Raw genomic sequence first — 21,276 nt, 5'->3', positions numbered from 1 at the left:
CGCGTTGGATTAAAAACAAACAAAAGTAAGTAGCCTATGTGTTCTTCTAGACTATCCTCTACAACTATACAAAATTTCACCGAAATCCGTTCAGATGTTTAGGCTACAAACTATAACAAACATCCATCCATCTAAACTTTCGCATTTATAATAGTATGAAGTATGATTATTCTTAAGACATTTCTTTATTTAACGGTGAAGGAAAACATTATGCAATGCATATCTGTGAAGAAATTTAAAATTATGTGTGTAGTCACTCTTAATGTGGTGTAAGCTTAAACCTCTTAGTTGGTACGCTGATGAAACTCACCATTAACGGTGTTGCCATTGTCAAATAAAATCTGGCTCTTAAGGAGTACTGCCTCGCTGAACACCGCACAGGACACTGTCAGGTCTTCCCCAGCAGATAGTGTTGCGTTCACTGGCAACACTGACACTTGCGGCGGCTCCACTGAACAAAGTTTTGACAACATAAAAGTATAGACATTGATATAATAAACTAGCTGTTGCTCGCGACTTCGCCCGCATAATATTAAAAATAATACAAAATATAGCCTATGTTACTCACCGATAACATAGCTTTTTAATGGCGAAAGAATTTTTGAAATCGTCTTATTTATTTATTTCAATACAAACAACATCCAAATCAAATATAATATAAGTATAGCTATAGATGAATGATGATGGTAGATTGTAAACAGTAAGCAGCGCAAGTTTGGATATTTTTATATTTAAAACATTGTTGGCTCTTTTTTTTAACTATTAATAAAAATTTACCTAGTAAGGAGAGCTGGGTGTTAGTCTTGCTATGCCCCGCGGCGTTGCTCGCGGAACACCGGTACGTGCCAACGTCGGCCTCGTTCATGTCTTCTATCACGTATTCTATTGAAGTACTTTGTCTGGAAAAATATATTAAAATGATCAATTAACTGCCACAGTTATTTTCCTCAGAAATGACATGTCTATAGTATGTATGATATTCTTTAGACATTGGTGAAATAATTATTTAATTCGATAGCCTTGCTTAGCTTGGATAAATAGATAAAAAGCAGAGTTCACATAAAATTATGTAATACGAAATTTTGCGCGCAATTTTTACCGCGCGGAATTTAAATACTTAGTAAGTAGCAAGTATGTAGTTCTAAAATATGTTCTACATTGCCAGATTTGAACTTCCTTTGAGCCATCTTGGATACGTAGTGTTAAGAACAAAATTAGTACCGTGCTGTAGAATTGACGCAACTCTAAATTATCGGCAAAAACGGCACGTCCCTAACTGACAGTTGTCAATGTCACTAGAAGTAGGGTTAGATTGGCGCGCAACCGGAGTTCTAACGAGAAGTTTTGCTCTGAGTTTAAAGCGACAGTATCAATTAAATAACTTGTCTAAAAGTCGTAACAAACTTACATTCATCCATACTTTCACATATATACCAGTATGTATTACGATTTACATATTTTATATAATAATCACGGTTGACCGGTTGACTACTCTGATTTACATAATATTAAGGGCTTGTCCCACCACTGACTGATAAGAGGCTCAGATACCTTAAAACTGAAGTCACTGTCAGATAGAGTACTAAAATCCGATATTTCCATAACATATTTTGTAAGTTAAATTGTTATTTGGCAGTTTACAAGAATTGTAGGACAGGCCTTAAGTGATAGTTTTTCACACAAGTAACACGCCTACAAAATCATATATCTATCTCAGCTTTCTTCTTAAAAATGAGAGGGACAATATGTATTTTAATTTGTTATACTAACAGACTTGAAGTCTTCCTTTCCATCCTCGGGGAGTCTCTGGTCCACTGCACGCTCACTGGGACCAGACTTTCCACATTGCATTTGAGAACTACACGATCGTGAGAACGCCCTTCTATCTGAAAACATATTACATAAATTATTAATGGTCGGTTTCCCATCTACATTTAACCATTCATTATTGTTTTTTGTACCATAATTGAAATGCGTTTCCGAACTACGTTACTTGAGTTTTACTCTATTGAAACTTAGTTCAACTACTAATGACTGTTAATCATACTAATTATTATTATTACACTAATGCGAAAGTTAAAAATGGATGGATGGATGTTTGTTGGAGATTGTACCCTAAACGGCTAAACGGATTTTGTTAAAATTTGGCACAGATGTAGATCATAGCCTGGAAGAATACATAGGATACTCGCTTTTGATTTTTTTAATTCCACGCGGACAGAATCGCGGGCAAAAGCTAGTGAATGAAGCATTAGTACTTAAAATTTAATAATAACTTGATTATATTTTTACTTTAAGGGTAGAGGGATGTCATTTTTAATTTATCTACTAACCTGTTTTGGGGCAGTTAAATATGGAACATCTGAAACGAACAAACATTTAAAATCTTACTAATATTATATATTCGGAACTTTAGATGGATGGATGGATGTTAGAAGATATCTCCGGATCGGTTCAACGAATGTCCATACAATTTATCATAAATATAGAACATAGTCTGAAAGAACACAGTCTACTGATTACGTTTTTTTTTTAATTCCGATAGTTAGAGTCGCGGACGAAAGCTACTTTTAAATGGAAACTGTTGAAATACTAAATTACCGTTATTTTAATCAAAACGTATCAAAATCCTTCATTACGATATATAAGTTTGAACTTATAAAGTTTTTAGTTACCTGGCGGTTTAGCCTGCACAGCGGTGGGGCCCACTCTACGAAACTCCTGGCCGTTTTCATCCCGCCCATTTATCTATAAGCATATAAAAATAAGATTTAAACAACAGTAAACAAAAGAAATTAAATAACAATAGAAAACAACGTAATAAGAGTTCTATACTAACATTACAAAGAAGAGAGAGAGAGAGAGAGAAGAGATTTGTATTTTTGTATGTATTGAAATAACTCAAAAACTATTGGACAGATTTTAAAAATACTTTCACTATTAAAAGCTACGTTATCAGAGAGTAAATTTTTTCTTATAACTTTTAATTCCACGCAAACGAAGTCGCGAGCAACCGCTAGTTATATGAAAATAAATTAGTATTTTTTATTCCCAAGTGTCATAGAAATACAATCAGTAAGATCTCTTGTGTTTTTTTTTTAATCAAATTATATTTAACTTACAGCAATATAAAAGAAACCATCAGGCGGTATAAACGCGTCCGCTAGGAACATGTCGTCCATTCTTTTGACGGGAACTTCGAAGAGCGTCTTTCCATCAGTAGTCAATATTTCAGCGAAGTTAATCTCTATGGGTACTTCTGGTGTTATTGATAGCAGCATATGGTTGTATGTTCCTGAAATTAATATAAAATAAGATATAAACATAAATCAATCTAAACTATTATAATAAAGCGTAAACACACACTTCTTTGTTGCCTAAGATGTCAGCAACTGCAGCATATTTATGAATAAATATTTTTTTAATAAATAGCCCTACACTTACGTCACGCTTTAGGCTATACATTTTCACGCTATTAAACTAAGGGGGTAAATATTTTGGATAAAAACCCTAATGTGGGAAAGAGACCATAAGTTGCTGCCAACATCAAAGAAACGTGGTTGCCATGGTTTGACATCATGTCATCCCATTTTGACATTTACAATTGATAATTTGACAAATGTGAATAATGAAATGATTTGTTTTCATTATTTTATGCGGATGAAGTCGCATGGGAACAGCTAGTGATATTATAAAGAAGAATGATTTGTATGTTTGTATGTATTGAAATTACTCATAAAGTACTGGGGCGATTTTAAAAATGCTTTCACTATGAAAAAGGTACATTATCAGTGGTTAACATAGGTTTTTTATAATTAATTTTACGCGAAATTACAGTTCATCGAGATTACTTAATTACTGAATTCAGTTCAGTTCAAAAATTCATTTCTACCACTCTATTTACCATTGAACGATCTTAACTGCGGCTGTAGTGTTGGCAGCTACTTTTAACCAAGGTAAATTGATTTTTAAAAATAAATTTTTAATATAAAAGTGCTCAATTATTTTAACTAAGAAATAAATTTCTTTAGCAATATACAAATAAAATCATGAGGTCCTTACCTTGCAAAGGTCTATAGCTAGCTTCGTCCATAGAGTTAGTCTTCTCTACAGAGAAGCCGTGATCAAAGGTGATGTTTGATAGACCGGACACTTTTACTGAATAATCCTTCTCACTGCCAACTGTTATAGTCCAATTGCCAGGTTCTGGATCTAGTACTTTTACTATCTGGAATATATAAAAAAATATAGTACATTTTTTTACAACGTGTTACAATTGTCTTAAGTTTCCACCGCAGAAACAGGTTTAAAATACTGAAATCATAGTTAAACACTTCGTTTCGTAAGTGTTTACAATCTGACAGACGACAAAATTTTAATGGAAATTGGACTATAAGCGTGCCTTTCTCATTTAAGATTAACTTATATTTAAATGTTTCAGTAATCGGCGGTTATTCATGATTCAGATAACGATATGGCTCTTTATTAAACAGAGGATTTATCTCGAATATTAGCGAGCACGTTTTCGCAACGTTATCGACAATAGTGATATTGACGGATCTTACTTCTTACTAATTATCAATGAGAAATTTTGGATAGATGGATGGATGTTAGAGATTGTAACCTAAACTGCTGAACGGTTCTCAATCAAATTTGGTATATAAATTTCTGGAAGAATACATAGGCTATGTACTTTTGTTTTTTATATCCACACGGACGGAGTCGCAGGCGAAACCTAATAAATCTTATATTAACATATTATTTAGAGACATACATACCATTATCTCAGACAGATCCAATGTGGTGACGAGCTGTGGTGGTCCCAACACCTCGTGGCCACTAGGGTTCACCACTTTGATGGTCGGCTTGGCTCCTGATACTGACACTGTCACTTCTCCCAAACTGCTGTCTACTGGAATCTGAAACAACGACATAAAATTAGTGTGAGTAGTACAATTTTACTCATAGGAAGACTAGTCTAAAACAATTTACCGCTATCTTATTTACCTTGTTCTAGTATAAAAACTGGTCAATACAATAGTAAGTTTGTTCGTAAATAATAGTTAGAGTGGGTGCATACCTATGACTAGAAATGAAGAATGAAGAAATGAACTATCGCACAACTGTTGTCCGATTGTCGATTGTTTCTTAATCAACTGTTTATTTGCACAATTAATTAGGAATTAGTTAGTTGTGCGATAGTTTAGTCAAACGCGTGCGTGGTCTTAATGTTAATATACCGACTTATATTAAGATATTTATTTTATTCGTTAACTTACCGCTTGCGTGTAGTTATAACCACCCGGATGCACTGCAGACCCCAAGTTAACGCTTCTGCCTCTTATCGAACTTCTCACGAAATCCAACACCTGGAAGGTAGAAAAATATCACCAATCTATTGACAATGTTAGCAAATCTAATTTCATTCATACTAATATTATAACGAGGAAAACTTTGTTCGATTGTAACGAATAGGCTCAAAAACTACTGGGTTCTTTTCAAAAATTCTTTAACCTGTAGAAAGCTAATTTTTCTTTGAGTAACATAGTCTATATATTTTAATGTTCTTTTTTTAAATTCACGTGGACGGAAGGTAGTTGATTATAAACTTTAATTGACTAGGGAAGGGGTAGCGAACATTTATGCATCAATATACTATCCAATAATTTTGACTGCCATTATTACGTCAATTCCATGGTGCACCTACTTCATACGTTTTTCGTAGTGTTTTTTATGATTATCGACGTGACCAAAATATTAAGTCGTGTGCCTTTTTATCTAGGGTAACTATAAACTAAGCTAGCGAGTCGAATGTAAAAACTGTACTTTATCGTACTTTATACTAAAAATTATAACAACTTCAACATACATTATGCACATTGGTCTTGTTCAAGTTGAACACTTGGCCAGAGCTGGCAGTCGCGACCTGCTGGTACACCTTGTAGGTTTGCCGCTTCAGGTCATTGCAGTGTCCAGTCAACACGAATACCACCTGTAATTGTAAGTTCGTTGGAAAGAGACAATTACATTTCATAGAGCATTATCCCTGTCCCTCAAATTAAACCAAAGAGTTATGATTTCCGTAATGAGCTGCGAACTGCGAATCCCGTGTTGTTATAATACATCGCGTAGAACAGTGAACTGCCACTTTAGTTGTTGAGCCGCAGCTCAACGGTGCAAAACTATGACCTGAACTTTTGAGCCGGTTCAGAACTTATTTACACTTGTATATGTACAATAATGTTATAAAGAGGAGAGATTTATATTTTTATATAGATTGAAATAACTCGAAAACTAATGGAACTATTTCAAAAAGTCTTTCACCTATAAAAATCTACATTATCAGTGAGTAACATGGGCTGTATATTTTATTACTTTATAATTTCACGTGGACTAAGTCGCGAGCAACAACTAGTTCTGATGATTCCTATTCCCATTAACACCGGCCTAGTCACATCCTCATCATTTCAATACAATCAGTACCAGTACCAGGTGACGTCATATGTTCATCAGCAAAGCTTTTCAAAAATATATTTTGCCCTATACTGACCTGACTTTGTTTCCTTTGCACCACATCTAACACTTTGCCGACGATCTTGTAATCCGATGCAGATGCGTCAGTGAACACATACACGTAAGACCTAGGTCGACTAACACTTAGCGCTAACAAGACCCCGCTCAGTGACTTCTCAGGGCAATCCCCGCCGCCCTTTACGTGGATTATATTCAATGCGGCTTTGAATACTTGTTTATTCTTTGTTACCGTCGCTGGGCCTATATCTGTTGATTTATTGAATTAAATAAATGGTTTGGAAATTAGAGTAAACACTGTACAATGTTTAAGAGTGCTTTAAGCCATTAGAAAGCAAGGTAAATAAATTATCTACTTACTGGGATCATGAAACGGCACAAAAACAAAATCAGCTATAATATTACTTTCTTCCAATGCAGTTTTTAAAATCATTTCCGCGCCTTCCCTTAACTGTTTAAGGTCATTTGACATAGAGCCAGTTGTGTCAAAAACGAATGCCAAACTGCTTTTCCCTTCATCTTTATCTTTTGAATTATTAAGTATTAAACTTTCAATATTTATTGCGTATAATAAAATTAAAAATATTAATGGTTTCATGTTCAGACAACTGCATAAATAGCATAACAAAGCAATACTAAGACAGACTGGCATATTTGATTATCATTTTTAACCTATGACCGTCTAATCAATATAGGTTAGAAGGACCGTCGGTACTTTGCGGTTCTTATCTCTATGCGTAACGTTAGAAACTAGGAAAATACAGGGTGTTCAATATCGATGGCTCCTACGTCAATTTGCATATTTTTAAAATAAATTTGCATGTTAAAACATTTGCGAATAATTACGACACATCAAACATGAAAATTCAATTGAGAATTAAAACCTAAAGTTCTCCGTTCTAAAGTTACTTAGAGATTTAAACAAAAAACAGCAAAATTGTGGCTTACGATAGTCTACGTAGAGACCATTGATATTGTTAGTAAAAAACTATGCGAAATATTTATACTTGCATTGTCCGAAGCATTGTATTCAATATCTACTATAAAAATATACATACTGTATACCGCATCTCAGTAACATTTTTATAAAAACATAAAATGTAGTTTTTAATAAATAATGCTAATGTTTATAAAAACGAAAACGCATCGAGACATTTTTAGTAACATAGTAGTACAATATAATTAATTTAAACATCCTGTATACTAAGTTATCTTGCAAACTATAATAAAACAAGCGATTAGGGTGAGGGAATATAAACTGCAGTGATATTGCCACTTCCGCGGACGTAAGCGTACTATATTATCGAGGCATTTGTAAATAAATGTTGCTTAGGGAAGTTTTGCTATAAACTTAACTTGCAGTTAAAAATGAATCATTTTAGTATGTACATTTCTATACATTTTATAAATTTTCTATCTTTCACATTTATTGGCACCAAAACATGCAACAACTGAAGGAAATTCCCATTATAAAAATCAAATATTTTTTAATCCTTTATTAAAAATAAAATCTTTATTAAAATTCACACTTTCAATTTCTTTACAAAAAGACAACAAACATTTATGAAAAAATTGCTCAAAATTGTCCTATATACTACCTCATGAGCGCCCTTTACATATAAGATTTTAAAAATTACGTGAGGCACTATTTCCAACCCTTATTTATAACTGCAGAATTCAAGTACCATGTTACTTGGATTATTACATAGTGTCATCTCCGTCATACACTTAAAAAAATCCGAGACAAAAATACCTAAGTCGATGGCTGCTACGTCCCACGTAAACTATTGTATGTTTGAAGTTTTAAATTTACAAGACAATCTTTAAATATTACCATTAATCAAATATGAACACACGACAGACAGCTATAATCTACAGACCTTTTTTCTAATGTTACTTTAAAATTCTCACCGAAATTGTTTATCAAGTTAATCCAAAAACCAAACAAGGTGTAAATCGCAAAATTGTGGCATGCAATATTTTACATAGGAACCATCAAACTCTATGGTAAAATAGCGCCATACGTCATTTTCTTATTTCTCTAATAAAAACAGCTTAAAAATAGAAATCTACAATTATTGCTTTATCCACCCTCTTAAACCATTAGTTCTCAACTGTTATTCTATGAAAATAAATATTTATTTTATCTTTGAATGACCTTTTTTTCTCTAATTTATTGAAGATTCATGTTATAAACAGACATAAGTGCAATATACTGATTTTCAGAGGTTTCATTTTTAAAATACTACAACTAACTTAAACTATTCTAGTCAACTAACTATTTCAAGAAAATTATATGCAAAGGGCGGGAGCTAAAGAGGATATTTGGCATCTCAAGTATGAGATCTTATATTGTCGATCAAACAAGTATTGTATGTTAAGTAGAAATCGCATATTATTTGAATAAAAAAAAAACTGCTATTAAGGTTTACTACCCCTGCCTTGTTCACTAGTCAGGGGTTGACAACATTAGAGGAAAAGAAAATTTACATTTTTGTTTTCAAGCAAATGGCTCGGTTGTTATATCCGTTATTGTCTTTATAACTTGAGCAACATATTATAAATGTCTCTAAATATTATATTAGAAATATTCCAATATAAATAAACTATAATCTATTTGAAAAAACATTTTTAGTAAGCAATCAAATTGAAACTACTGCGCAATTATAAAACTAAAGTTATCCTTACATTAATACAAATTACAACCAAATCGATTGAGGAAAGAAAAGTGACAGTGGTTCCAAAACAATCATGTAAATTCTAAAAGTAAACTTACATAGTTATCGATGGAGAGATCTCTATCATTCAAACCTTTACAGGTTTAAAAAAATAGAGGTCCATAAAAGTCTATGAATTGGACACATTTTTTTAAATCTTGACTACGAATATTTAATAATTTAACGTAAAGTTCTACAGTCGATACATACATAAAAATATATGTAAGCATGTTAGACCGACAATGAACAATGAAAACTCAACGAAAGATTGTTTCGGAACAACTTCACTTACACAAAAAACTCTAAATCTACTGTGATTAATTTTCGGTGGTAGCAGATATTGAGAATCATGTAATACAGAGGTTGTAAACCTTTTACAACATTACCTATTTTTTTTAAATAATTTATTTAATTACATTTAAGATCCCATTACCAATATTAATAAATTACACAAGTATGTCAAAAAACATCCATAAAATATGAAATTAAAATAATTTACCAAAAGTTTACAACCCCTGGTATATCCCTGCAAATGTTAGTTCATACTTTGGCAAGCATGTTATTAAACTATGGTGAATTTCAAATGACGCAACATTAATTTACGAACACTATTGCTATCTCTGCCTTTGTCAAAGAGAACAAGAGGGATGAGAAAAGTATTGCTGTCTCAGTTACTTCGAATAGAGTGAGAGAGATAGCAATATTATAAGTTACGAAAGTGGAAATTCACCGTTAGAGGTACAATTGTACTTTGTCCTGCTTCACTTAAGTCATGGATTATGGAAAATGCAACATTATTACTTAAAAATAAATTAAATAAAACATTTAATACCACAAACATAAATCTTTATCTATTGTTTTGAATTTTGGTCGATTAAACTGTACCTAGGACACATTAAAAATATGAAAAGTAAATTTATGTCTATGTTATTAAGGTACAAAAACATTTAACATGAGGCATTTGGGGGTACTCTACTAGTAATAACTATCAAGACATAGATACAAAACCTATAGATAACCAGAGCACAATTGTTTTGTATTTCGATTAGACGTAAAACTTGTATGAAACACTCCATCTATAAATTATATATCTATGGATAATATTTTAAACTAAAACCTTCAAAGTCTAAGACCCAAAGCGTTTTCTCAAAAGTATAGCGCGTTGAGACTAAGTGCTTGTCCATATCTAACCAGTTCAAGCCGGTTTAAGTTACTTAACATCGCGAGATTAGTTTGATATGAAAAAGCAATAAGACTTTATAAGGGCCTATTCACATCCAAAAACAAACTAAAAGCTATTCGTCTTTTTAATCTATTCCTTTGTTAGTGTGGGTTTCCACTGTCGAAACCTATATAAAACATATTGTGATCTCTCATTCTCTTTAAAAAAGAGATAGACATGAAATAGTCAAGTATTTCACAGTGGAATTAACCTTTAATTTATTAAGCTATAATTGAAAAAAATTTCAGTATATTAAGCTGCATAAATATGTATTTACAAAGATTCACAACTTTTTAACACAAAAGTTTTTATAGTTTTGTATTACTAATATTATAAATGCGAATATTTAGATGGATGATTGTAACTTATTAAGTTTTTTTTAATTCCGCATAGACGAAGTCACGGGTAAAAGCTTGTGTAAACATATTTCTGCCGCTGACTGTACATAAAATGATGTGAATAGGTAGAAAACATTTTAATCTAGAACACATACGTTTCTTACACAAATATTCCTTAAAGGGGTAGACAGAAACACGTGGGGTAAAAGCCCATACAGTCAATCTTAAGTTTATGTATGAAAATACATTGTTTATTTTTTGTATCTTGGTATATTCGGACATTTATGTATAAATTTTAGTATATAAGATTATTTTTGCACTTAACACTTTGTTATAATAATTAGCTTCCTTTAGACTTTCTATTATAGTTGTAAAAGTTAATATTTTCTTTTTACATAAAGTCCATCCATTTAATAACCATTGTTGTTAAGAAGTTGATGTATATATCATATTTATAATTTTTATATCACCATAATAATACATCATTTAATTTAATTCTTATGTCAAATGTCAATAATAATCTTTAAATTATAATAAATAAATATATTTAATTTGATTGCGGATTTTATATATTAACATAAATAACTTTTTTTTCGTTAAATTTCCTTTTTTGTACATACACAGCCTTACAAATAAACGCGGTATAAAGTTAAACTTAGGAATAAACTGAGTATAAGCAAATATTAGTACAAATTATGTTTATATTAAGTTCATTCCAGTTTAACTTCATACCGCCTTTATTTGTAAGGCTGTTAGAAAATATATTAACAATAATATAAAAGCACGGTTTTTAATATATAGAGACTTTAAACTAAGAAAACTCTTTATAATTATTTTTCATAATTCAATTCTTTATAATGTAATGGCAACTTCTTAGCAACAATTTTTTTACAACAATTGTAAAATCCAATTAATACTAAAAATAGATCTTATTGCATTGAACATAATGTATATTTTTATAAAACATAGTAGATTTAGCTATATGTCCCGTGGTATATGTGTACATTAAATGGCCTCATCAGTTTGTTTCACTTGTACATTCTTCCGAAACACTAGCACTTTCTCCCCGACCTCTCCTGCTGGGTACTGTTGGAAAAATATAACATCTCATTTACTTATCATAGAACTAGATGTCGCTCGCGACTTTGCCCGCGTGAAATTAAAAAATAGCCTATGTTACTCAGTTATGAACTTTCTTACTAATGGTGAAAGATTTTTTTTAAAAGGTCCAGTAGTTTTTAAGCTATTTCAATACACACAAAAATACAAATCTTTCCTTTTTATAATATTAGCATAGATGTGAAAGTTTAGATGGATGGATGTTTGTAAGTGTTTGTAGTCTAAACTGCTGAATGAAATTTGGCGTAGATGTAGGGGATAGTTTGGAAGAACACATAGGCTACTTTTTTTTAATACTATGCTATCGGAGTCGCGGGCGAAAGCTAGTCTTACATAACAAAGAAGTAACGCTTTATTATATTAGTACAGATAGATATATATTTAGTCCATACATAGATTATCATTTAAAACAAAGTATTCGTATAGTTAACATTAGTGTTACCTGTGTATGCGGCAATTCATGTATCAAGTTGTATCCTTGCAGGAGATTCTCCACTCGTCCCTTAAGCACATCGAACATCACCAGCAGGCTGGGGGTCTGTCTGCTGCTGTACTCCTGTCTCCACCAGCGCTGGGGGTTATTGTAGAAGGCCTCAGACTCATAAGTTTCTCCAGGGGAAGGTGGCTCGCAGTGCAGGTAGCGAGTTGTTATGTTTAAATGCAGATGGCTGGAATTATAATGAAAATTACGTCGATATAAAGATAATAGGAACTGTTTAAAATGAGATCTAAAGACCATACGATGTATATGGTAGTTGGTATATTTATGAACTAAAAATGTCATCTTAAAAGCATCATATTTTGACCAATGAAAGATTTTCCATTGCTCTGGTGAGTCGCCATTTTCATTACTTAAAAATTCGATTACGAAAATTAATAGTGTATAGTATATATAGTATAGTTTAATTTTGTTTGCAATGTGAAAGAATTGAAAGAAACAAAACAAAAATAATGTCTTAAGATCCTCGTAGGTCTATATCACTGGCTGACAATGTCTTATTATCTGTGGATTTATTTTAAAATTCTAGTGTTTAAATTGGTTCAAACACGTTTTTAAAACTCTATGTAAAAGCCTTATAAAGGTAAAATTAGTAAGATAGTTTTGTCCTCTTTGCTATTGAATTCAATTAATTGAAATAGAAAAAGTTACTTGATCACAGCAAGAGCTACAATAATTAAGAATATAAGAATGGATTTTTGTTAGAAGATAAGCCAGAATAGCTGAATGGATAATAATGAAATTTAGCATAGATATAGAACATAGTCTGGAAGAACACATAGACTATCCACTTAGTGATTTTAATACCGCACGGACGGAGTCGCAGGAAAATACTAGTCTCACTAACATCATAAATGCAAAAGTTTAGACTGATGGATGGACATTTGTTAGAGTTAATGGCCTAAACTGCTAAAAGGATTTAGATGAAATTTGGTACAAACGTAGAGAGTAGTCTGGAAGACATACTTAGTTGTTTATAATTCTACGCGAACGAAATTGAAGGCAAAAGCTAGTACTTCATAAATAACTCACCTATATAACGGAGTAGAGTGACAAGGCATCATAAACAATACGGAAGACCTGTTGTTATTGCCTATCGCTTCTCTTAATAACGGCATCACTTGTACAGTTCCTCGTTGATGTGTTTGTCCCAAATATATAGCTGGTACTGCATTACCCAATAACAGTACTGTTGCAACTAAATATAGCTTCCATCTAGAAATAATTGAATACACATATATAGTAGAAGACATTTATTTCCTACCCATATTAACCAACAAAAGTATGACATGTGTTAAGGCTAACACAGTTTCAACTTAACAATTGCACTGACATATGTAGGCACAATTTAAACCCCTTAGTTCTCAGTTTTGCGAACACTATTTAACTGTTCATTTATAATTAAACGAGGTTTTTATGCAACTAATTACAGTGTCCATACAGAAAATATAAAAAAGGACATTTACGCTTTTTTAAATTTGAACTAAAGGTCATGTAGACGCTTTATGTAATTAAATCTAAAGTTTATTAAAGCTAATTTTGCTGTACATGTGACAGTTCATGTAGCAATATTTAATACTAGTAGAAAGCGAATTATTTGACTAAACTCAGAATATTATAGATAAAAAAAACTTGCAGAAAACGACAAAATAACAACAGCAAAGAGTAAAGTGAAACTTAACTTACGCCTTAGCTTTCCTGCTCCATGGGACAATAACATTTTGAGCCAAATATAAGAGAATCGGCAAAAGTGGTAGGACAAATCTGAATTCTTTATGTGGTATGAAACTGAAAATAACAAACATAAAAAAGTTAATAACATGAATATAACTGCCTAGATTACGTAAACGCATATTTGGGACATAATGCAAGTGAATATCTATTGATCTGGATTTTATTACACTTGGGGCACACTTTAGGCTTTATATTTTCACGCTATTAGATTAAAAGGTGCTAAAAACCCGATAAAAACATCCTGTGAGGAAGGGACATAAACTATAAGACAGCAAAGAATCAAGGTTTCTTCAAAATTCTCAGCCAATGACAATGTCTGTCAATGTCATTAATACATTTGTATTTTGAAATTTACAATTGAAACATTAATGGAATGTAAATAATAAAAAAAAATATCAGATGAAGCCACATGGGAGTCTATAACTGATAATATAAAAAGGAAAATTTTCTATATTTGGGTTTTTGTAAACATTGAAATAACACAAAAATTACTTGGCCGATTCCAAAAATTCTTTCACTATTAAAAAGTATCTTATCAGTAACATAACTATTTTTTTTTACTATTTTAATACCACGCGGACAAAGTCGCGAGCAACAGCTAGTCTATAGTATGCATACCTATGAACAATAACATGTAATGCAGCAGCTAACAACAGCAGTATCCCGGTCTTATTCTCTTGTCTCCTCCGCAGCACCGTGTATATCGCCCACACAACAGGGATGGTGTTGATGCCCAGTACTGCTGGCAATCCCGTTGTGAGATACCAATGCCTGAAAATGTGCCAATTGTTCCTTAGTGTGAGGTAAAGTAAGACTTGAATACATTTAAATTATTTTACATTCCATTCTTGGTCCCATATAATGTTCAGGGTAGGGTGCGGTGTTTTGTTTTATTTCTTGCATAAATTTATACTGTTCTCACAAATTTTGAATACATCCATAAAGCTATGGTAATTACCATGAAAACTTAAAACAGTATTTCAAATAAATCTTACTTCTTACTAATATTATAAATGTAAAGTTTGGATGGTTGGAAGTTTGTTAGTTTGTAGCCTTAACTGCTAAACAGATCTTGGTGAAATTTGTCATAGATGTAGAGCAGTCTGGAACAACACATATGGATGTTTTAATTCTTCGCGGACGAAGTCGCGGGCGACAGCTAGTTTTAGCTTTCTACTTGTTTCATCCTTTTTCATATAAGAAAAGGATGCGGACGTGGACTTAAAGCTGGTGGAGATGCATATGTGTCAAGGGGAAATATGTGTATCCTCCTCCGTCGATTAAGAGAAGGTAACGCAGTTGCTATTGCCAATGTCTATGGCCAGCGGTCACTTTGCCATATTGTTGATTTTTTATGACATAAAAAATTTTATTACAAATACATACCACGGATGCGTTCCATAGAAGGAGGCGACATTATGTAGAACATTGTATTTAAAGAACTCCAGTGGGGTGAAAATCAATTTGCCATAGAAATATGTATCCAAAGCCACTAGTGCTCCACCAGCCATCAATCTAAAAAATATAAAACATACCCTCAGAATAATTTAATGTTACTAATATTAAAATGCTACTGATATAAAAGATGGATGGATGATTATTACTATGTATTTCAAAATTCATTATCAGATCTCATTGGCACAGACTTAGAACATAGTCTGGAAGAACACATAGGCTACTTAAGATTTTTGTTTTAATGCCACATGACCGGAGTTGCGCTTGAAAGCATGTGTTTACTAACTTTACACTTTATTTGACTTACCCGATTGGTAAATATGTGCCAGCCAATAATTTCAACTTCCCCTGATTTGTGGTAGCAATATTGTGGAGAGCCAGGACAAACCAAATAGGTGCAGATGTAGGTCGCAAAAATGTTGAAATACAAGCAAGCCAGACCCATTTGTTATTTTCTGTAAAAATCATTCATAGATATTTGAAATACCAGTTAGTTGGGGAAAAACTATGAATAACAAAGATTATTCAAGCTAAAGCTATGAAAAGATTTCTGCTTAAGGAAACAACAAAAATTATCTCTATATAGCTCTATTTACTACCAATAACTTTATTTGTAATTAAATTTACCTTTTTCATAACGAGCAAGTGCACCATCTTTAAATGGATACACTGATAAGGCAATAGCAACTAAGCAAGTTTCCATAGTTTGTAATAGAGTTCTTCCAGATGTGTAGAACCAAAATGAAGGTGTTAGAATAAGGAAGAGTGCCCATTTACGGCCACCCGTCCATTTGTAGAAACTATAATCTGCAGCGGTGCTGATAACAGCTTGGAATAAGCGTGGAATCAATACCTAAAATGTTAAAAAGTATTAAAAAAATAAATTCACTTCCCTGCAACTGAATGTTTTCAAATAATATAAACAAACCAACATACCACAGCTTCCGGACAATCCAGGCCAGTAAACTTGAGAACAGCGTAAAGTGCAGCAAATAGACTGGGATACAAGTAGCTTCTGATGCCTTTCTGCCACTCCCAAGTCAAGGCTCCATACCCAAACACTTGCTTATGGGCAACTTCCAAACTTTGCCAATATTCATCAGGCACATACCACGTTTGTACAAAGAAGACCGAGAGTATTCTTACGAAAAAAATAAGGGCCACCACTTGCAATGTCTTAAGGCCCCTTGCTGCAGCCATTTTCCCGCCTAAATAAGAGGTTACGTTAGCTAAAAATAGCTTTAGGTCACAAGAAAAACTTTTCGCTAAAATTGAATAAGGAACAGTCTCAGTTAGAAGTTAAGGTTTATCAGAAAAAAGTTTATTTGCAAGTTTAAAATTTACAACTAATCAAAAGTCAACCAACGCGTCCATAAAATTATCTATAAATATGAATGAATGGCACTACTAACATGGCATGTAAATATTGCATTAGAATTTTTAATTGTATTTAAACTTTACTTATCTAAAAATGTACCGCTATGATTGATTATAAATATTTATTTCATAATAATCAAAGTTAACCTCACCAATAAAACAACCTCCCTCTGCTGGCGCCACTAAACCATAGACTATCATCGATGTAACATCACGAAAGAAAAACAAATCACAAAAGTAAAGTAACACTCTTCTCTCTCTGAAACGGAAAAGTTATAATATCACATACTCATTTATGGTAATGTTTTCATAAAGCCTCTTAGATTCAAAATTGGTTCCATTTTCCTGCTTTTCAACTTCAGGAAATTAGGGATAACTGGATAACGGTAGAGCTATGAGGAATGCGGTGCTCTATGGTTTCTAAAAAGAAATTGGGTAAAATGAATGCAACCTTAGTGCCTTAGTGATGTCAAATTACCGTCAACCGGAGTTAGTTCGAAAACTATATAATATATTCTTATTGGAATCTAATTTTGCATTGATTATTTAAATTGATTTCATCTGTATATAATTTCAGGTGTAGCTTCATTAACAACTTATAAAAATTAATAGTTAAATAATAAAAAAGAAATTTCTTCAGTAGTTATGCAATGGGACTAAAATACGATTATCGACAATTTAACAGAGTACCGTTTGTTGTCATCTTCGGAACGTTGATTTACGAATGTTGATTTTTGTGATTAACTGCACCATTTCCATAATTTAAACAAAAAATGCAGTAAATTTTCAGAAAATGGGTAAGTATTGGAAATATGTAAACATATTACGGGTAAACCTTTGTGTTTTGACTAGATGAATGATTTAACAGAGGAAACGAGGAATGAAACAGTGGATCTCTCGAGGCGTGGGCTAAAGAAAATAGAGAAAGCGCCTTTAGAAGACTCTAAAACAATCATAACATTAATTCTCGACCAGAATGAACTGCAGCGACTGGACAACATCGAGACTTATAACCGTATTGAAAACGTAATTATACGTTAACCTGTTTTATTAATATTCTATAAGTATAAAAATAAAGATAAGGTGTTAACGGTATTTATAGTTTTATACCGTATTTACAATTGTTTATTGGTTAAAGTAACATTTCCTTGCTTTGATAATGTCTCACGAAAGTTTAAAGTTAATTATTCATAATAAATCTACATAATTTTATGTTTATTCCGATTATTATATTTTAAGTCTTTTATATTTAAATATTGTCTTTTTTAGTTGTCGATATGCAATAATTTCCTAGTTCGTATGCACGGTGTATCCCGGCTCGTTAATCTCAGAGTCCTGGCGTTGAACAACAATGGAATATTGCAAATAGAGGGACTGAAGGATCTGATTTATTTGAAAGTGTTAAAATTAGCTGGTGAGTTACATAAAAATATTTAAATAATTCTCTATATATTTATATATTTCAAGGAAAGTATCTAAATCAATTTCTTATCTGGAAACTAACTATCTTACCTATTGTTTTAGGTAACAACATCAAATCAATCGAGCATTTAAACCACAACATGCATATAGAACATCTAGACCTGTCCAACAACCAAATATCTTTTATAGCTGATATATCTTATTTGAAGAGTTTAAAGGTGAGATTATTTTTAAAATTATGAATACAATTTACATGCTATTTTGTCCCATTTGAGTACATGATTTTCTTAGATAATAAAACCCTAGCAGATTTTAGTTGATTTCGTAATATGTCATACCAATCTAACTAAGCTTATTATTGAGTTTGAGTTAAACACTTAATAACATGATAGGAAAACTGTAACTTCACCATTAGTCTATTGTTATAAAGTATGAAGAAAGTTTGGTACTTAAAAATGTTTTGTTTAAAACTTAAATCATCATTTTACTAATTAAATAAGCTAAATATAATGTTCGTAAGATACCGGTTTCTTACCACGATTGGATTTTTTTAGCTCTCAATGTTTCAGCACAGTTGCATGCACCATGTTCACGGGCTGACTCAACGACAAAGCAGTCAGCCCATGTACATGGTGCATGCAACTGTGCTGAAATTTCGAGAGCTAAAACAATCCAATGGTGGTAAGAAACCCTATCTTACAAACATTATATTTGTAAACCAGGACAGTGTAAAGTTATATATAAATGATCCTCAATTTGCTTTGTGATTATTGAATAATTGAATTTTAATGATAGATATATTTGTGTTACACAAATTTCAGCATTTAAGCCTTGAGAGGAACCGTATAATGGATCTACGTCAGTGCGATCGCTACCTGCCTACAGCATTAGAACATTTGGGTCTCGCTCATAATAATATACAGGATTTAAATGAAATCTGTCATTTAGTGCATTTATCTAAACTAGACAGTTTCAGTATACAAGGAAATCCATGTGTATCTTTAGCGGGCAAGGATAAACTGTATCCTTTTTAAATATACTGTGAATTTAAATTTAAAGAATGTGAATTTATCTGTGCTGGTATTTTAAAACCTCAATGCACCAAATGAATAAATTCTCTTGAATTTAGACAGGTACATAGTAACTGAGATAATATTAATTACTAGTTTTGTTCATTTCATTATTATTTCATTAATAAATGAGTCCCGCAAATTTTAGCAAAAGCCAGTGAAAAAATCTACATGATACAAATATTTTATAGTCTATTTTTCTAAAGTAACTGAATGTGACGTAATGTTTCAACAGTGAAAACTCAATTTATCTCAGTTTATTCAGTTTACTCAGTTTATCAAAAACCATTTCAATACCTTTCTTAACATTTCACCAGAGGGTTTGACTATCGGCCATTTGTACTCAATTGGATTATGAGTGTCAAATCTATAGATGGATTTATTGTCAGTGCAATTGAGAGGTAAGTCAATATTTCAGAATATGATTTATTATACATATGTCTATTTTGTAAGAGTTTACTTTATAAGGTCTGCAAATTGTGCAATCTTATCTTACTTCTTACTAATATAAATGCGAAAGTTTAGATGAATGGATGTTCGTTAGAGTTTGTAGCCTAAACGGCTGAACGGATCTCAATGAAATTTGGTATAGATGTAGAAGATAGTCTGGAAAAACACATACACTATTAAAAAAAACTCTCTTGGTTTTTTTTATTCCACGCGGACGGAGTCGCAGGCGAAAGCTAGTGTCACATAAATTTGCTTAGATCCCCGAAAATGGTAACAAAGGGAGCCGTATAAATCTCGCTTAGAGCGGTAGTGTCCCTAAAATCGGTTCCGTTGACACTAAAGACTTTACTAAGCTATTTACAACTTTCTATACCTTCCAGTTTGAAAGCAGAATGGTTGTACAGTCAGGGCAAAGGCCGACACTTCCATGAAGGTCAACATCGGGAACTATGCGAGTACCTCGCTGCTACCTGTCCCCTTACAGCAGACGCACTTGAGACCGAGGAGCAGAGGAAATTGAGACTTATCCTCAGTAAGGTAAGGTTCACTTTACACAAATGTTATACTTGATAGTTTTACAAATAGAGAAAAATTACACTTATTAACAATAACGTAAGGATTCAGTTCAGTTAAGTCAAAAGTCTATTAGCTGATGTCGAGATTGGAGGAAGTTGAGCGATTAGCGATTTTCAGCGAGATAAGGTTGTTTAGATAAATATATTGGTTGTTGCTATTTCAGGCTCAACATCACCAACAACAACTGAAGGATCATAACCATAGCCCCATGAAGTCCAAGATCCAGTCTCCGAGGATGCAGTGTAAGAAATTTTTGAATAGTTCTTATTTTCAGTATATGTCTAAAATACTAATAAAAATTGATAATGAATATTCTAGAATTATTCACTGACTAATTACTAACTACTCACTGACTACAGATTAACTACTTACTAACTGCTGACTATCAGCTGATACTAACTATACAATGACTACAGATTGACTTCTCATTTTCAACATACTGACTGCACATTGACAACAGACAAACTACTCATTTACAACAGACTGACTACTGATTTTCAAAAACTGACTACTCATTGACAACAGGCCGACTACTCATTGACAACAGACTGACTACTCATTTTCAACAGACTGACTACTCATTTTCAACAGATTGGATACTCATTGACAACAGACTGATTACTTACTATCTACTCACTACTAATTGTAGGTTTTATTTTCCACATCTCCATAACAAACGAGTGTTTTGATTATTTTGTTGCTGAGTGGGTTTTGATTTGCAGCGCGTATGCCGAGCCGACACATGGGGCGCTCCCCCGACCGGCTG

At 32.5% G+C, this 21,276-nt stretch overlaps 3 protein-coding genes across 6 annotated transcripts in view; 1 reads left to right on the top strand and 2 right to left on the bottom strand.

Moving 5' to 3' along the window:
• The window catches only part of LOC106105468 (hemicentin-1-like), a 28,671-nt gene extending 21,258 nt beyond the window's left edge, over nt 1-7,413 (bottom strand). For 2 of the 4 annotated variants that reach the window (XM_013285790.1, XM_013285791.1), the window contains exons 1-12: nt 6,892-7,401; nt 6,551-6,780; nt 5,870-5,992; nt 5,280-5,369; nt 4,779-4,919; nt 4,063-4,228; nt 3,123-3,295; nt 2,676-2,748; nt 2,334-2,362; nt 1,771-1,886; nt 778-899; nt 311-451 (exon numbers count right to left, since the gene is read on the bottom strand). In XM_013285790.1, the coding sequence (XP_013141244.1) occupies nt 311-451; nt 778-899; nt 1,771-1,886; nt 2,334-2,362; nt 2,676-2,748; nt 3,123-3,295; nt 4,063-4,228; nt 4,779-4,919; nt 5,280-5,369; nt 5,870-5,992; nt 6,551-6,780; nt 6,892-7,183 (1,696 nt within the window). In that variant the 5' untranslated portion in view covers nt 7,184-7,401. Of the gene's footprint in view, nt 1-310; nt 452-777; nt 900-1,770; nt 1,887-2,333; nt 2,363-2,675; nt 2,749-3,122; nt 3,296-4,062; nt 4,229-4,778; nt 4,920-5,279; nt 5,370-5,869; nt 5,993-6,550; nt 6,781-6,891 lie in introns of those variants that run through there. The other 2 variants (XR_001225737.1, XM_013285792.1) reach the window with 2 other exon arrangements.
• Nucleotides 7,414-11,700: 4,287 nt separating this feature from the next.
• On the bottom strand, nt 11,701-17,360 carry LOC106105470 (GPI mannosyltransferase 3). Its single transcript, XM_013285793.1, has 10 exons — nt 17,145-17,360; nt 16,552-16,823; nt 16,243-16,468; nt 15,923-16,070; nt 15,547-15,675; nt 14,779-14,931; nt 14,113-14,214; nt 13,459-13,641; nt 12,370-12,595; nt 11,701-11,894 (listed from the first exon to the last, which is right to left on the bottom strand). The coding sequence occupies exons 1-10, from the start codon at nt 17,191-17,193 to the stop codon at nt 11,814-11,816; spliced, it is 1,569 nt and encodes a 522-aa protein (XP_013141247.1). The 5' UTR covers nt 17,194-17,360; the 3' UTR covers nt 11,701-11,813.
• A 232-nt stretch (nt 17,361-17,592) lies between these two features.
• The window catches only part of LOC106105363 (centrosomal protein of 97 kDa), a 6,407-nt gene continuing 2,723 nt past the window's right edge, over nt 17,593-21,276 (top strand). Inside the window, exons 1-9 of the mRNA XM_013285653.1 lie at nt 17,593-17,789; nt 17,861-18,018; nt 18,262-18,406; nt 18,517-18,632; nt 19,236-19,435; nt 19,802-19,885; nt 20,315-20,471; nt 20,674-20,752; nt 21,233-21,272. Coding sequence (XP_013141107.1) covers nt 17,786-17,789; nt 17,861-18,018; nt 18,262-18,406; nt 18,517-18,632; nt 19,236-19,435; nt 19,802-19,885; nt 20,315-20,471; nt 20,674-20,752; nt 21,233-21,272 — 983 coding nt within the window. The 5' untranslated portion in view covers nt 17,593-17,785. The remainder of the gene's footprint in view (nt 17,790-17,860; nt 18,019-18,261; nt 18,407-18,516; nt 18,633-19,235; nt 19,436-19,801; nt 19,886-20,314; nt 20,472-20,673; nt 20,753-21,232; nt 21,273-21,276) is intronic.

This window comes from Papilio polytes, unplaced genomic scaffold (genome assembly GCF_000836215.1).
Source record: "Papilio polytes unplaced genomic scaffold, Ppol_1.0 DF822845.1, whole genome shotgun sequence".
NCBI classification, from domain to species: domain Eukaryota; kingdom Metazoa; phylum Arthropoda; class Insecta; order Lepidoptera; family Papilionidae; genus Papilio; species Papilio polytes.
This window is presented reverse-complemented; position numbering and strand designations above follow the sequence as displayed.

Bases quoted from the DNA above. Each gene is read 5' to 3' on its own strand.
- LOC106105470 (XM_013285793.1), bottom strand. From the start codon at position 17,193: ATGATAGTCTATGGTTTAGTGGCGCCAGCAGAGGGAGGTTGTTTTATT. The intron at 16,071-16,242 runs GTAAATTTAATT...TGATTTTTACAG, and splicing joins ACTTGCTCGTTATGAAAAAG to AAAATAACAAATGGGTCTGG. The intron at 13,642-14,112 runs GTAAGTTAAGTT...AATTATTTCTAG, and splicing joins TGGAGCAGGAAAGCTAAGGC to ATGGAAGCTATATTTAGTTG.